Source organism: Periophthalmus magnuspinnatus, chromosome 5 (assembly GCF_009829125.3).
Source record: "Periophthalmus magnuspinnatus isolate fPerMag1 chromosome 5, fPerMag1.2.pri, whole genome shotgun sequence".
NCBI classification, from domain to species: Eukaryota; Metazoa; Chordata; class Actinopteri; order Gobiiformes; family Gobiidae; genus Periophthalmus; species Periophthalmus magnuspinnatus.
Window position 1 is genome coordinate 21256042 of NC_047130.1, and position 18350 is coordinate 21274391.

Below are 18350 nucleotides of genomic sequence, written 5' to 3' on the forward strand. Positions count from 1 at the left end.
CCTTTGTCCAGACTCTGTCCTCTCTGGTCTTCTTCTGTCAGAGAGCAGTAACACAGACAGCACCTAGTGGTGACATGTGGGAATACAACAAGCCATTCTTATTAGAAATTTGAACTTTAAACTCTTATTAGATTATTTTGAAAGGTCTATAGGAAAAGTGAATGGGAGATTTACTTTGAGCAGACTTTAAGTGTCTTGCCCAAAGACACAACAACACTATGCTCTGGTCAGGTCTGGAGTTGAACCACAGCTCTCCCTCTTGTGCTACTCAAATCATCACAAAATGGTGAAAAACACATTTTCTCAAATATAAACAACATGTTTTTATTTCACATCCCTCCAAGACAGCGGTGATTATCTCCACTGTAAGTTTGAGCATATCTCCGCCATGTTTCATCGCTATAGCAACAGCCTTTGTACTCTGAGAGGAGGGAAGTGGGTGGCACAAGGAAAAAAAAGAAAATTATGAAAAAAGAGCAAAGAGCTAGAGTTGCATACAGTGAGGGAGGTGATGGAGGGAGGAGAGAGGAGGAAGAGAGGAGGAGAGAGAGGGGAGGTGGAGGGTGGGAAGAGAGAGTGGGGCAGGAGAGGGAAGGAAAAGGAGAGAGAGAAAAGATGGAGTGGGGCAGGAGAGGGAGGGCAAGAGGGAGTGCAGGGGAGTGGGGAGAGAGAGATAAAGAGAGACAGGAAGGGGAGAGGGGAGGAGAGAGAAACAGAAAGAGAGGGGAAGGAGAGGAAGAGATATATAGAGAGAGGGAAAGAGAGAGGAGACAAGGGAGAGAAGAGGAAAGAAGAGAGTGGATGAGGCGAGAGAAAGAGAAAAGAGAGGGAGATAAGAGAGAAAGAGGGAGCAGAGATGGAAGAGACAAAGTCGGAGGACAGAGAGAGAGGGAGGGCAGGAAAGAGAAAAGCGAAGAGAGAGAGTTGTAGGAGTGAGGAGAGACATGGAGAGAAAGAGAGGGCAGAGCTATGGATGTGAAAAAAAGTGTGTGAGAAAAACAGGGGCAGGACAGAGAGAGGAACAGGGGAGATAAATGAGAGAGTGAGAAGGAGATAGGAGAGAAAGGGGAGAGCAAGAGAGGGAGGGAGGGACGGACAAAAAAGAGAAAAGAAATAGAGGAGCAGACTTTGGCTTGTTCCTATACAACCCTCCACTCTGTGCCAAACACTGATCCCCACAGGCATCAAACATTCAAGGTCACCCAAGAGGAAAAACTAACTACTCCCTGCATCATTTGAATCTCAAATACTGCAGTTTAAAGACAGGGGGCGCCATTACAGGGATCCAGTATTGTCCTCTTTATACCAAACACTCAACACTCACTTCATGGAGCATTCAAACACCCTTGAAAGGTCATGCATACACAAATGGATTTGAATATAAGCTGTGTTATTTGTAATGTGGATATGTGAAGAATAATAATGAGTCAGGGCTGTGTGAGCTGCAGAGAAAAAGAGCCAGGTCCAGACTGGAAAGTGGAGCTAAACCAGGACTAAAATCCCCAAATCTGTTCTAATCTTGGACATGGCCAGGGCTAATCTATTTTTTGATTTTTTGCTAGGACTGTGCTGGCTGAAGTACTTAAACAGTAGCTCAGCTGGTAGAGCATTTGTCCACTGATCTGAAGACTGGCAGTTTGAATCCTGCTCTCAACATAAACATCACTTGTAGACCCCCAACTCCTCTGAGGGGGTTTCACCGACAGGGCTGAAGATCACTGTACATCATCTGGAGAAGTGGGGCATCAAAAGTGAATTTCTGTCGATACTTATCACAGTTTACATGTGGCGAAGCTGCAAATTTCCATCAGAATATTTACAATTTTCCAATTTCAAAATTTGCTCCTGTTTGTGCATACAAAGTCCAATTGGGCTCAGATTCTAATCAGTTGTAAAACGTTATTGCATAAACCTTCTCACTGTGAAAAAAAAAAAAATTGCTGTGATACAGAATAGCAAAAATCTGTATGGAGGGCTGAAAATGTAGTTTTCCCAAATGTTAAGAAATTTCACACAAAGTTCCATTTGGTCATCACAATCACAAAAGTCAATGAGACCCATGCCGTTTTTTTTCACCGTGTTGCCATGGCGATGAGTCAATGTGCCCATGTTGTCCTAATGGGAGTGATCCTAAAATGTCCCATTCATGAGGAAAAAATATTAGTATCATGGAATAAAGTGAAATTTGGCACAATGACTCTTCATGTCATCCCAATCAAAAAAGTCAATTGAACCTGTGTCATATCTTTCAATGGGTTGCCATGGCAATGGGCGAAAGCGTCCATGTTATCCTAATGGGAAAATTTCCAAATTTTCGTCCATTTCAAAGTATATAACATAGAAACGTACAAAAATTTGGAAACTTATTACCTTAATTGAAGAACGTGAAATTTGGCACAGTGACTCTTCAGGTCGTCCCCGGCAAAAAAGTCCAAGGGGCATATTATTCCATTTTTGTGCAGTCCCAGTCCCAGTGTGAAGTGTGGCCCACGAGGGTTGTTTGATGCCGCTTGCGACTTTAATTATTTTTGGTTTCTTTTTTTTAAATGTTCTTTTGTTTTATACATTTACATAAATATTTTGTCCACATTCATTACTTTACCTTTTACAACCCTTTACATTAAATTACTTCTTTATTTTACCTTTTTTTTTTCGATTTTATTTTTTGTTACCTCCCTGACCCTAGTCAATCTGGGTCGTAACAGGACCTTTTTAGCCAGAGCTGCCCTGGGACAGACTGATGACGATGTGACTGCTGTTCTGCACATACAAAATCTCCAATCATAACCACACTGAAGAGACATGCCCACGGTAAACAGTCACATTTTTATATAACACTTTTCCACCTTTAAGACACTCACATTCACACACACCCACACACACCCACACACACCCACACACACACACTGTACACAGACGGATCAGTGGACAAATCACACCTCTACAAGGACACAGTGACAGCAGGCCTAATGCAGCTGGAATTGGACCCTCAACCTTTGGATTAATGGCCAGACATCTCTGAAAACCAACTGAATAGAACAGAATCAAATGGTTAACGTTATTTGTCTGTTGTTTTTGGTTTGACTGGAAGGAGATGAGAAAGGAGGAGAGAAAAGAGGAGAGAAGGAGCGAGAGGGGAGGGGAGAGGAGGAGCGACGAGTGGAGAAAGAGAGGAGAGAGAGGAAAGAGACGAGAGATATGAGACAGGATGGGAGAGAGCGGAGAAAAGTCAATTGTGATTTTTATTGATTTTATCTGAATCTATCATTTCTGGTGCCTGTCCCTCAGTTTGAGAACCTGTCCTCGTCTTTACTCCAGTGAGGACAGAAATGAGTCTAACCAAAAGCAGCGGGCCATACATATTAAATTATAACTGTCCACATTATCAGAGGTCAGTGAAGGATAACCTTGAGAGGCTTACCACAGCCCTGTCGGTGTAACACCATCTGAATAGCATATTAGTTAGGCTTGTTACGCGGCGGCCATGTTAAAAACGTAGCGGGCTCAGCTTATAGACAGTGAGCGAAAGAGAGGAGAGGGAAAAACGAGTGCTATGGGATTCCTCCAGTGAAAAAATAGAGTGGCGTTAAAAGCTTTGGTGCTCTGAGCAAAAGCTGAGAGTGGAGGAATTGGTGGCGTAGCTATTTTTAGGACGAGCGAAACATATCATGATGAAATAGCAGTGAGAGCGAGCGACCGAGAGCGATACGCACGCACGGAGATGTGGACAAATACACTGCAGCCAGGACGGATGGACAGAGCACATGGGAGAGGAGAAAGAGGGGAAAGAGGGGAGAGGGATGAGGAGAGGGGATGGGGGAAGAGAGGAGAGAAAAGAGAGGCGGGTGTCAGAGGGGAGAGGAAGAGAGGGAAAGAGGAGGGGAAAGGAGGGGAGAAGAGAGAGGAGAGAAGAGAGAGGGTGGTGTCAGAGGGGAGAGGAAGAGAGAGAAAGAGGAGAGGAAAGGAGATTGGAGAGGGGAAAGGAGGGGAGAAGAGAGAGGAGAGAAAAGAGAGGGTGGTGTCAGAGGGGGGAGGAAAAGAGAGAGAGAGGAGAGGAAAGGAGACTGGAGGGGGGAAAGAAGGGGCAGAAGAGAGAGGGGAGAAAAGACAGGGTGGTGTCAGAGGGGGGAGGAAGAGAGAGAGGGGAGAGGAAAGGAGATTGGAGAGGGGAAAGGAGAGAGAAAGAGGAGAGGAGGAGAGAAGAGAGAGGAGAGAAAAGAGAGGGGAGTATGCGAGAGGAGAGGAAAGAAGATTGGAGAGGGGAAAGGAGAGAGAAAGAGGGGAGAAGAGAGACGAGTATGAGAGGGGAGACGATAGGAGAGGAAAAGAGAGAGAGGGGAGACGATAGGAGAGGAAAAGAGAGAGAGGGGAGAGAATGAGAGGGGAGACGATAGGAGAGAAAAAGAGAGAGAGGGGAGACGATAGGAGAGGAAAAGAGAGAGAGGGGAGAGAATGAGAGGGGAGACGATAGGAGAGGAAAAGAGAGACAGAGGAGAGAATGAGAGGGGAGACGATAGGAGAGAAAGAGGGGAGAAGAGATGAGAGAGTCAGAGAGGGGAGACAGAGATAGGAGATATAGAGAGAGAAGAGGAAAGAAGATTGTAGAGAGGAGAAAGATTAAGAGAGAGAAAGGAGGAAAGCAGGAGAGGGGAGACAAGAGGAGAGAGAGAGAGAGAGAGAGGAAAGGAGATGGGAGAGGGGAATGGAGAGAGAAAGAGGAGAGGAGAAGTGACAAGAGGATGCAAAAAATAAGACAGAAAGGAAGATGATGAGAGAGGGAGAGGAAAAATAAGAAAAGGGAAAAAAGCAGAGAGGTAATAGAGATTTCTGCACAATAAATACAAATTAGTAAGAGAATGTATCTGAGGTAAAAGATAAATCGGTGGTTTTAAGACTGGAGAATGTGATGATGAGTAAAAGACGAGCTTTTTCCTCTTGATTAAATTATATTTTGCAATGAAATAGACAAAAGGTGAATTCACTGATGTCAAACCTGATCATTCCTTTTTGTGAATACACCCGAAGACTCTTTATATCACTATATTACACTATATTTTAGAAGTGGACGAAGTGAATGTGACGTCACCCACAGTGTTTGGCTCATCGAGGCTGCAGTTATAACTATGTATCAGTATTACATTTGAGTTTACTTCTACTTGACCATAACCGTTTTATAGTAGCAGACGTTGAGTAGGTCTGTTTTTCGCTTCTCATGACAAATGCGTCTGGAAATCAGCATGTGTTACGGCTGCAGACAGTTTAGAGTTAAGATGTCCTCCTCCTCCTGCTCCTTCTCCTCCTCCTCCTCTTCTTCCTCGTCATCCTCCTCCTCTTCAGACAGCAGACGGTCAAACAGCACTTTTCTATTTTAAACTTTGTCTGTTTTTTATTCTTTTACAGACACTTGTGTTACGGAGAGTCTAACTATAGTCCCAAACAGTGCACTGAATAAGTCATCGTTCGTGTCGAGGAGAGGTGTGAGAACGATCTGTGAAAAAACAGACCTTAAAATGTCAAAGCGGCTCATATCAAGGATTTACGAGGCCATTTTGGTGTTTCTGAGACACTCGTGATATATTTTAGACAACTGCAAATCTGTCCAAAAAACAAAATAAAATACTGAGCAAAACATCACTAGAGAGTGTTCACATTCCTGATCTCACCTCAAAGGACCTTTAAAGGCGCTGTATCTGATTTTTAACTACAGGACTACTTCATTCTCAACAGTTTGAAGTGGTGAAGTTATTCCTCACTCACCTTATGCATTCAGAGCATCCTAATTATTCACCATGATGAGTTTAAAAGTACTTTTCACAACTCTCAGAGACCAGAGTGGAGTTTTGCTAAGACGGTATATTTTACAACTAGCATGCTAACGTGCACTTCCTGATTATGGGACAGTGAGGTACTTCATAATTAGATGCAAACAGCACACAGCAGACTTATTCTGACCTCAAGAGCTGCTTATACAATATATCTGTCGTGGGGTAAGACACATTTTGCTCAAATACATGGGCACTGGGCCTGGAAATATGTGTGTTTTTAGTCATTTACTACACACACACACACACACCCACACACACACACACACCCACACACACACACACACAGTTTTGTCACATGCTAAACAATTTATATTACACTTTTCAGTTTTGTCTCACTAAGCTTTTGACTCCTAATTGACTGGGTTGAGAAAACAGTGGGAGTGAAATAAATCATGACAGGATTAAAAGAATTTCAGAACACGTTTGTAATACAGTATACAAATAAAACAAGACAGGATACGTTGTCTATCATCTAACTAACTGTATTGAAGTCTATAGAACGTCATAACATAAGGGATTCAATATACAGTACTGTGTTAGTGGTTTTTCAGAGTCTAGAATGTGACGTCATAATCCCAGATGAGGGACAGGACCCAGTTTTTACTATTTATAACATTGTATCTGTGCAATCCCTCAGTTGTCCAGGTCTGATCTATGTTAAAAAAAACAAAGTTAAATCTGTCAACTGGACAGAAAGTTGCAGGAGTGAAGATGTTTCACTGCTCATCCAAACAGCTTTATCGAGGCCCCTCATTGACTGACATTATATTTTATGGACATAGCTAACCTGCTAGGCACTGTGTTCCAAATAGGAAGTGAGCATGGGCACACTTCCGGCTGCACAACTCTTATTTTGCTATTTTGTCCATAACTCAAGATATGAACATTAATAACAGACAAATCAGGCGTCTTCTTTCCCTGAGGTCGCTCCTGCTAGCGTTAGAAACAGAGTTGCGGATGGGAAGGGGCATTACCTTCAACAGCCTGGCACTGGATTGGCTCTTTGGTTGCTATGATACTCGTGGGCAGAACCTGGCTCCAAATTCTTCATTCGGCTCGGGCCAAACAATATGGTTGACATCACACTCACTTAGTCCACTTCTTCATACAGTCTATGGATAAACCTGATCATTTTTATTAGTGACAAGACCCAAGTGCTCATTGTATCACAACAGAAATCTGCATTTTAAACTCATTTTAGCTGCTCCGGTCTGTATTAAATGTCATCTGAAAACCCACCAATAAGCCAAAATTCACATGTCTCATTCAAATGCATTAGCGATAGTGTCCTTATCTGTCGGCGCAGCAGTCCAACTTTGACCACGACATGAAACCTAACCTCCTCCTCTTGTCTGTTTTTACATTCACATCACTGCATGCCCTCACATCTGTCTTGTTTACATATTTCAGACGAGATAACTTTTCAGACCCTCAGAGCAGGTGCAGGGAGCCAAGCGGTGACTGTAGATTTGTCTGGGGAAATCATGGAAGGAGCCAGAGCAACAGGAGGCCGAGCTATGACCAATGAGCAGAAAATCCTGTCGTTAATAAAATCTGCTGAAGTATGAAGTCTAACGATCAGGCGTTTACACTGCTACACTCGATTCGTCCCGGTCCACTGGATTAACCCCTTTGATAAGGACGTTATGTGAGGTCGCTCTGCATGTTTGAGATGCAAATATTTCTATTGAACATTTAGAACCTCAAGCAAATGGTGAATTAGTTTGATTAAAAGACCCTGCACAATATCCATGGACTGTATATATGAATGGACGGAGCTAACGTGGTAGCCGCTGTGTTCCAAATAGGAAGTGATCATGGGCGCGCTTCCAGCTCCATCGACTCTGGCTTCAATTCACTTTACATTGAAAAAATGTCTCCCCTCTCTCTGTAACTGCTGCAGTGAGGCTCCTCATTTTGGTCTAAAAATGTACATATTAACCCAGTCTATGAACACTATGGATGATGTCACACTCACTTAGGCCACTTCTTTATACCGTCTATAAGCATATTGTATCTTCTTTGTTACTATAAACCACTTTTTATTCATTATAGACTGCGTTTGCACTTGTACTGGTTTGGTCTTGGTTTGGGACCAGTTTAATCCTGATACAGACCTGCTTTAGTCTTCGTCCAATCCTGGTTCTGTTCAGGGTTTCATCCCAGTTTACACCTAATTTTGATGTAGTTTGTGAACGCAACCGTATAGTGAGAAATGAAACTTCACCTAAGCATTAATCAAAGGCATTATGTTGAACGAGAACCATATGGAAGCAACTGGCCAAAAGCAATTCAAAGCATTCATAAACACTATTACAGGCACAAAACATATGTAGACTTCACTGCAGCAGTTACAAACGTTTGAGTGGATTCAGCTCTGGTACAGGGGCACTTCACCCTGATATGGAAATTAGTTTTGGAGCTCCTCTGAGATGGAAATGGAAAAACATAATGGTGCCAAAATCCTAAACAAACACTGCCATAGCCCAGAGAATAGACTTTTACTGTGTCACTACAACTACCTCACTCACATCCAGTCTGTCGGATTACAAGCCTGCTCAATACACCCGGGAACATGTCATGAAATCTGCACTGTGTAACTTTTCTGTGGGGGTCTGCCACCTGCTCGTCTCCAAGGATATGTTCTTGCTTTGTCTGGAATGTTTTAAAGTATGGCATTCAACGTCTGTCTGTATTTATGACAAAATGTAGTTAGCGTCACCAGGCCAAGTTACTGGTCAGGTATGTGGAGAGGTGAGTCTATGCACAGTGGAAATGCATGTTTTTCACACTAACTATAAAAGAATATGAAATTAGACAAATAAACAAGAAATAATGCCTTACTACGCAGCATTCCAAGCAAAGTGAAAATATGGAAATAGGATGACAAGAGCTCAGTTGGTAGAGTGTTTACCCAGCGATCCTAAGGGTCCCGCTCTCTACATAAACATCATGGGTAGAGCAGTCAGATCCACTGACCCATAACTTGGCGTTGCGATTCCAGCTCCCACAGATGAATACTGTCATTCTGTCCTTGGGAGAAGACACTTAACCCACCTCTCCTCCAGTGTCTGTGTACACTGGTGTATGAATGTGCGTGTGAATGGGTGAATGGTTCCGTGATGTAAAGTGCTTTAAGTCCCTTGAAGGTGGAAAAGTGTTACATAAAAATGTGACCATTTAGCTGAACAAATGCAAGAGAAATAAAGCCTTACTATCCAGCATTCTAAGCAAAGTAGAAACACGCATTGAGATTTTTGGCTTGGTATGGTCCACAAAATGGAATAACCTTGGCTACCTCCATAGACAAGCAGGTGGCAGACTGTCCACTGGAAAAGTTACACCGTGCACCTTTAAAGATGTTTTTCTAACATAGCAAGGTTTCAGTGAACCTCTTTGAGCAAAAACAAAATCATAAAAAATCCAACCGGCCAAACACCAGGTCTATAGGCCAGTCATATTTTGTTATTATATCAAGTTTTTGGGTCTTGTCACCAATGGAAATAAACAGGTAAGTACAAAAAAGAAAAGAAAAAAGAAAGAAAAAGTGTCCTCTTGTCCCTCATCTGGGAAAATGACATCACATTCCACAATCTAAACCCATTGATACATTGGCTCGGTAAAAGACAGATGAAGTTCATGTACTCAAACATGTGATTTATTAAAAATGCTTATAAATGCAACATATTACAAACAAATTTTAAGGCTTCCGTTTTCTATTGACAATATAAAATTAGCACCATCATCTTGCAGGTAAACATGCAGCAGTGGTTAGGAAACAAAAACTCCCCTTAAAAATACAACAATATGTACAAAATATTCAGAAATATCAGTGTGGATTCTTCATATACAACAGAAGAGATAGAACTGTATCCGTCATGATAATGGGGTGTTTGTAATTATAACGTGTCCCGGAGCAGTGACAGAGACAAGCCAGAAATAGACAGAATGGGACTCATTGTTTAGCACCAAGTGGAAATTTCATGATAAAATTCAACTATATTTAGAAAAATATACAGTCACCAAGCATCAAACTAGTCAGGTAATTCGCAGTGTTTTCACCCATTAAAGAAGACATATTATACTTTTGGTTTTGATATTAGGTGATAAACTATCTCACGCGTAGATCATTTTGTTCATTGTAAACCTCAATATGGATTTAAAACAACTTGATAATAGGCTCTGCACAACAGCGCCCGGCAACCTCACTGTTAGTATGACTACTTCCTGTCCAATCTGTGGGTTTTGCAGAGTCACGCTAAAATGAATAAATATTTAAAGATGAAGCAGTGGACAGAGAGCTGAGGGTGGATGTCACTGACAACATGTTAAAAACTACACAAATAAAATGAATACTTCAGCAGAGGACTCTTCAGTGTTTAGAAAGAGACATGTTTATGTCTCAATGCTAACGCTAATGCTAATTTTGAAGCATAATAAATATTATAACAACACCACAAACTGAAGTATTCTACATATCAAAATTATTGGCTGGTCTTTATTTCAATTAATTTGAATTTAAATAGGCTGTTAATTTTATGTTTTCCAATTTTAATAAAAAGGGACGGTTAGTTTTGAGACACAGGGAGCTAGCTAGTGTGCTACTGTGCAGCACATTCATAGAGTCCCTGTTCAAAGATGTTAAAATGACAGTCCCCACTCTCTTCAAAGTAGGATTTCACTATGACAAACAGTTGATTTACATTTACATTTTGGCAAGGAAATATTTTGTATATGATCTGCAGTAACAGAAGAATAACAAGTAATTATTATAAAGATGTGGGTGGAGAGAAGGGGGAAGTGAAAACAGGAATCTTCTAAGCACTGAAGCTTTGAATGAAGGATGATGAAGGATTACTCAAACATGCATGAATCAACTGAAATATCTAAACTAACTCCGCTAATAATGAAGGAAAACCATTATAGCATGATTAAAAGATCTAAAGAGTTGATTTAGTATAATATGTCTCTTAACGTCGGGGTTGCCGGTCCCTGTTAGCACTGAATACTGCCATTGTATCAGTTGGCACGACACTTTCATAATTGTTTGGTCCACTTTCATATAACAGTGTATGATTACATTTATTAACACACCAAAAACAGTGCCAATAACATTTAAAAATATAAACTGATTTCAATAAACCCTTTTCACAGAACCTTCTGGTTAGTTCCATTTCTCTCAAAAAGTGCGGAGCTGCACTTCCTGCATCATTCATCTCTATGAGGAGTTAGCAGAGTCTTGCTAAAATAAATCAATATTTAAATATCAGACAGCTGACAGCAAGTTACAGATGGATGATCACAGACGGCATGTTAAGAACTTTACGACGATGTAAGCACTTAACCCGAGGAAACCTGTGCGTTTATAAAAGTAGCTATTTGTGTCTCAAAGCTAATGCTAATGCTAACCTAATCTAAATCTCAAAATAGAACACTAAACAACTTTATGAAAATACATCTAATAACAAGTTGATTGTTTCTGTCTAAAATATTCCAGTTTAACATTATTAATTAATTTTATTTTCTGTTAGCTTGAAGATACAAATACCTACTTTTCTGAACACAGAAGCTTCCTCCAGTGAAGTATTTACGTCGTAGTAAAGACCTTGACATGCTGTTTGTTTCATTATCCATCTGTGACTTGCTGCCTGCTATTTAAATATTGATTTATTTGAGTATGATTTGGCTAATTTCCAATACACAATGAAAGAAGCAGGAAGTGCGACTCTGCAGTTTTTCAAAGAATGAGAACTAGCAACGCAGCTCTGTAAAGAGTCTATACCACAGTGGAAGTGTTGGAATCTTAAGCTGTACATTGATATGTATACAAATGGGCTGTACTGTACTTAATCTGCAGTACACAACACATTTACTGCAGATGAAGTACAATACAGACTGAATGAAAAGTTTAAAAGATCTAACTTCTACCCTACATTTGCACTGAAACACCAGGGGGCTGCTTGCTACACAGTCAAACAATTTCATATAAAAGCCCAAAGGAAGGAGAGAAAGTTCGGCCTTGAATTTGATTAAGTTCATGTTGCGTGTGAGCCAGTGTCAGTTTATGAAGCTTGTAGGAATGTAAGTTTAAAAAATCCACATGTGCAATTTCATCAAAGCTATAACACTCTTTAGTTTGTTTTAAAGTAACAATAAATAATAAAAATACCATTGACTTTTGACATATTCCTATTTTCAACATTCAGGATGGCCAAGCGCTTGTTCTGGATCATCTTGTTCTTCTAAAAGGATTCGGACCTGTGTAACAAAATACACATTAGTCTATATAATATCAAAATGAGCAATAATTGATCAGATGTTACATAAATAGACCAGCAAAAGTATGAAAATATATTGAATCAGTAACATATTTTAAAACAAGTCAGTAAGTCTGACCCTAACTGATCTAACTATGACTTTTGGCCTTTGTTTTCAGTGGGTTCCTGTTTTACAAATACAGACAAAGCACGTTCTGTTCTCAAGACCGATTGTGATGCTGTTGTGTATCACAGAATCTTTCTTTTGTAACATCTTGATTGACTTTGGCTCACTCATTTAAATTATTTACAACATCTACAGCAAGGAACATATTATTCTTTGTTTTGATATTTTTGCTTTTAACTCTAAACTTCGATTTCTGCTCCATGAAACTCCATAAAGCTCCAGTCATACATTTTCAAGGCGACTTTAACAAGATGAATTCACATAATTTTAACTATTGTAGATTCTTGTTTTGCTGTGTTTTGGTTTGGCTGTGCACTTTGTAACTTTTCTGTGGAGGGTCTGCTACTTGATTGTCTCCATAGAGATTGCTTTCCCTGGAATGTTCCACAGTATGACACACACACCTGCATTTATTCTGTTACAGCTGCTTTTATTAGTTTAAGAATATTCATCTTGTCTTAGATTTGTTCAACTATATCTGACAAATAAGAGATCGTGTATTACCTTCATGTGTTTACGTTTAATGTCATACTGTGGAACATATTAATGCAATAACTTGTCAGCGATAACAGAAAAGTTACACAGTGAACCTTTAAATCTAAAATTAGATCAAACTTGATTGAGCTCACAGTGCAGATTTGTGTTTTCTCCAGTACCTTTTCCGAGACAGGCCTCTTCACAGTCCTCCAGGTGCAGGAAGCGGTTGTCGTTGCCCTGACAACCGCTGTAGATGAAGGGTCTGCAGGACTGTACCACATTGTTAAAGTACCAGCGGAGAGTGTAACGGCCACAACTGCCCTCCTCCATGGGCAACAGGCAGCGCTCCTCTGGGTCTAGGCAGAGAGAGGGCAGAACACTGACTTGGAGGGTAGCGCATTGACTGTGCTTAATGACAGGCTCAGAGGAATACAAGAAAACACTGCAGAGAAGGGAACTGACAGTGCAAGAGAATAGAAAAAAAATGAACAAAACTGGCCAAGAATACATCACATCGAAGTATGGACTAAACCAGGATCAAACCAGGACCAAACTAGGTACAAACAGACCCTAAGACCTTGCTCGGTTATGTTTAATCATGACCTAGTTTTGTCTGTGGATCAGGTTTAGATCAGGTTTATGACAGATTTAGTCCTAGTCTAGGTGGTAATTGGAAAAAAGCTATTCATGGTATTCAGACACATAACTTTTTTGCTGTGGGTGCGATTTTGAGGACTTTTTATGATTCAAAAAATATAATATTTTCTCTTAAATGTTCAAGATAAAATCCCAAAAGTTTGAAATGCTCTTTTTGGTTTAAGTCCTGCACAGACAGCACAGACTGCACAAAAATCACTGTTTGATTGCAATGTTTCCAGTACGTCAATTTGTCAAAGTGAAGGTACATTATGGAACTCACACCACTTGCTTGTCTCCATGGAAATGCTATTGCTTTACGTAGAATTAAATCAATCAGTCTCCATAAGAACAAACAGGCAATGCCACCAACCCAAGTTACAATTTAGAGAGACTAACTGTAATCGTGAAGGAAGAGATTGTAGACCAGGTAGAGAGTTGAAAGAAGTTTATCTGATCAGATGAATGAAGTTACAGACAGCAGGCACATGCGTTGTGTTTCAGAGGAGTTTTCCAGTACTTAAAGCCTTTTCAAGGTACTATCTATAGAAGGCAGGTCTTATAAGGACTTAACTAATTTTACATACTATCCGTACAAGGTCACAAAGAAATGTATGGTTAGCTGTTTACAGAGAGGTAGAATGCGTCACTAAGAGACGCCTGCAGTCACTAAAAAGATGTATTGCTAGACCTCTTGTCAACCTGAAGAGGAATACCAGTATCCAGTGACTGAAGCGACTGGTTCTAGTGGAGACATCCTTAAATAAGTTTTGTGTCACATTCCTACAGAGAAACAAGTTCACCTTTATGCTAAGACACAAAATAATCAACACAAGGTTTAAAAGTAAAATCATGCTTTCACTAACTCCACTCGCAGTAAGAACACATGTTTTTCAAGGTTTCCCAAAGATCCACAGTCCAGCTTTAATCCTTTAATCTTTCATTTGGCCTTATACTGTGCAGCCATAGTAATACTACGACATTCAAGCAGTGCATATAAAGTGCTTTTCCCACACACAAAGTTGTTACATTATTCATTCACTCCTCAATCAAACTTGAAACAAGGCTGACATTCTGAGTCAACAGCCTCTCCAGCCTCTATCAATCATAAGGTCACACCAAAGCATTCAAAAAGCCAAGGTAAAAGAAGCAATACCTCAGTGGACCAGGTTAAAGAACCAAGGTTAAATAAGTGTCTTGCTCCAGGGCATAACATTATTATGAAGAAAAAAATACAATTCACAAGTTTTGATCATTCTCAAAGAAGAGTTCAAAATTTTCCATATCAATCTTGTGGCTTTACCGTAAATCCTTCAAAGGTGCAAATGTACCTTGGTATGGTTTCTACTTGCTTGTCTCCACTTGACTGTTAATGCGTTGCCTAGATGTTCCACAGTATGGCATTAACTTATCTCCTTGAAGATCACTCACAGTAAGAATAATATTTTTCAAGGTATTTGTCAGCATTAAATCCACCTGTAATTGAATAAATATAAGATAGTTGTGTTTAATGTAATCATGCTGTGGAACATCTGCATGGAGACAACCAGGTGATGGACTGTACACCAGAAAAGCTACATAGTGCACCTTTAAACTGACAAAGATTGCGCATGTGCTAGTTTTTGTTTGTGCGGGGATATTAATCATAAACCAGGTCAAACCATCTGCAGTTTAAAGGCAAAATCCACCATCTTCAGCTGCCCTTCCATCTTAAAGGGCCCATATCGCGCTATTTTCTGATCTAAAACATATTTCCTATTTCCTCATCAAAAACATACACAGAGTTTTGTTTTGTTTCATTCACACAAACCCTGCATATTTAGTTTAGTAATATTTAGACTGAAAAAACACCTTGTGATGTCATACGGTAATACAGGAAGTGCTCCACTGTGTATTTAAACCATACATCTTCCCTAGAATCATTTGGATGATTTCAGCTGTGGAACTGCCAATCTCTTCTGAACTAAAGGTAAAAAGTAGCTGTTAACTTGAAAACTACCACTGCATGACATCACAAGGTGGAACGGAGCATTTTGAGCTTTGGAGATTTAGACACACTAATGATAAAATGTTACTCAAACATGTGTGAATGAAACAAAACACCACTCCAGGTAAGTTTATGATGAGGGAACATCATTTTAACGTGGCTTAAGTGTCGTAAGAATCCATTTTGTGTGATATAGGATGTTTAAAGGCAAATTCCATCATATATTCAGAGCCTTCCGCCTCCATTTGAAACTATAGGCTTGTTAGAATTTGTGATTGTCAGTATTGCAGATTGAACCGTGCATGTCTCTACCAGCACAGCGACATTGAGTGATTTTGTCTGTGCCTCCTGACACAGACATGGCAGAGACAGGTGGAGTGGACAGCTCCTCTGAAAGCTTTCATTAAAACAATATTGTACCTTTCCCTTTGGCCATTCGCTGGAGCCTGGGCTTGGCTGCTTTCACTGGACCGCCTGACCCCTTCACGTCCTTGTGAATCACAGCCACGCTCGCTTTGGGCGCTTTGTCCATCTTATTCTCTGACACCTCTTTGACAACAGCATCTGTCAATCACACAAATATTAGACACACACATCGCAGGCCAATACAACAGACCGCAGTCAATGGAAAATGTCTGGATTGGTGACTCTGATGAGGTATAAATAATCATTTTCTTATCTAATGGAACTAATATAATAAGTGGATTTCAAAGCAAGTTTTGAGTTTCAGTAGATTTCATGAAGTTCTATTCATACTTTGGAGTTGTATTCACTTTACTTTTGCACAGATTAAAACTTGAACTAAACTGAGACTAAACCAGGACTATAACTGGGACCAAACCAAGTCCATATCAGGACCAAATTAGGTATTAACACAGCCCAGGACCTTACTTCGCCACATTTAATCCCGGTTTTGTCTTTGGACCAGGTTTAGACCAGATTTAGTCCTGGTTTAGACTTGATGAAAAAAGAAAAGAGAATTGTGAGAGCCATGATGACTTTTCATGATTAAAATTTTTTAAAACATTAACGCTATGGCACTTGATTTTCAAACGTAAAAATAGGTATCAAAACTATATCTATAAGTTGATTCTAGCTCTCTCAAACCTTTTGGCCCATCGCTGGTATTCAAATTTTAAAATGAGGGTAGATGCAGACAGTCTGATTTTGTCAAAAAACTGCTGCTTTTACAATATTATCTATGCAAGAAAACGTAAAAGTCAGGTACCCGAGCTTTAATTGCTACGTCAGTGGTCCCGCATGGATAAACCAATCCTACCGATTCCAATACTTTTGTTTTAACCATAATCTCGATGTATAATAGAAGTATTTACTCCACTAAATACACCCCTTTAACTTTGCGGAAGTCTTTTTTTACAGTGAAACGTTAGGACATTGCTGGTAGGCGGTTGGTGGGTGAGTGCCTGGTGTGTGGGAAGGTGTCACTTGCTGAACAGGGCCCTGACTGTCTAAAAGTGCGTTGCCCCAGCGGGAGTCGTACCCTCCGTCCCGTTGGCAGATGGACCGAAGTAGAGCATCTCGTCCATAGGGTCGTCGTACGCCTCGATGGAGTAAATGTGCTCGTAGTCTGGATCGTTTGTGTTCACCACCACTCGCAGCTCACGGCCTTTCAGGACAGAATCATCAAATATGAAGTTAGATTAAGTTTACCTTTTATTTTAGAAGATTCTCACAAGGTCAAACATATTGTGCCTCAGCTGTCTGGTGTCAATAGATATAAGACAAAATATTAGGTGCTGCAGTAAGTTATTCCTGAATATATGGATGTTTAGTGAGCTATATAACATTTTGAATGAATTTGAATCATTTTTATTTTATTTTTTGGAATAATTTTTCTGTTCTATGGGAAGCCTAGCGTTAGCCATTTACTTACTCACATTTGTGTTTCTTGCATCGCTCCTTTGGATATGATTTTCCCAAATACTTTTAGTAATTTCTTTAATCACTACTTTTTTCTTCTAATATTATTTTGAAGTAACTGTACTCTTACTCCAGTAGACGTTCTGGCTACTCTACACAGCTCTCTGAACATTAAAACAGAAGACCATTAGCCGCACCTCTTTCATTTCAAATCACTATCACTGTTTATTTGTTCTTTTCTTTAAAAAATGTGAAAAAGTGGCTTATACTTGCCAATATTTACCTTATCTGGACACTTTTCTTCCATCTAAACGCTCCAAATAACACTTTCTTTGTGGTGGCACTTCCAGTTAAGTGAGAATCCCATTCATTTCAATGGAGAACGGAGAAAAGTTTTGCCACTAAATCTGATATAAAGTAGTGCTGATTGTCTAAAATGTTCTATTTTGATGTGACCAACGTGTCAACACTGCACCAATTCTGTGGGAGGCCTTAAAATGGCTCTGTAGTCCCTATAGAACGCATTTGCTGTTCAGCCCCAAACGAAATGACGATGGCAGTGCCCACGGCGAATGAGAGAACTGTCAGCACAGCGTTTTCTAAAGCTTTAAAACAAGGGGTCAAATATGTCCAAGTGGAACAAAACAAAACTTTATATTGAAATAAGTGTGCTGGTGTTTTATATTTTCCTGTGTGTGATGGTTGCTGCTTTTTTCCTTGTCCTTTAGATAAAACAAATATTATATCCCACAAAATTGCAGAAAAGAAATAGAAATATTATAAGCAGCCTTTCATTCTGTATTGGATTATGGGGATGTGGTGTACACGCAGACCTCTGCTTTGAAACAGTTGAATCTACTCTTTCAGTCTGCCCTTTGTTTCATTACAGGTGATGGATTGAAACACATCTCTGTATTCTCTATGAAACAGTGGGTTGGCCATCACTGTCTATTAGAACACAACAGCACTGTATGAAATGTGTCTATAAAGGACTACTTCAAAAGCCAGAATACCTCAGCTTTTAATCACTGATACCGGAACATTTAATACCAGATCACACAACTGCATAAAGCGAAGGACTAGTCGCACCAAAAATGAGA

General features: G+C 40.1%; 1 protein-coding gene across 1 annotated transcript in view; it reads right to left on the reverse strand.

Moving 5' to 3' along the window:
* col7a1 (collagen, type VII, alpha 1) overlaps window positions 1–18350 on the reverse strand; it is a 166336-nt gene that overhangs the window by 13179 nt on the left and 134807 nt on the right. The window contains exons 117-119 of the mRNA XM_055221855.1: window positions 16871–16996; window positions 15790–15933; window positions 12926–13102 (exon numbers count right to left, since the gene is read on the reverse strand). Coding sequence (XP_055077830.1) covers window positions 12926–13102; window positions 15790–15933; window positions 16871–16996 — 447 coding nt within the window. The remainder of the gene's footprint in view (window positions 1–12925; window positions 13103–15789; window positions 15934–16870; window positions 16997–18350) is intronic.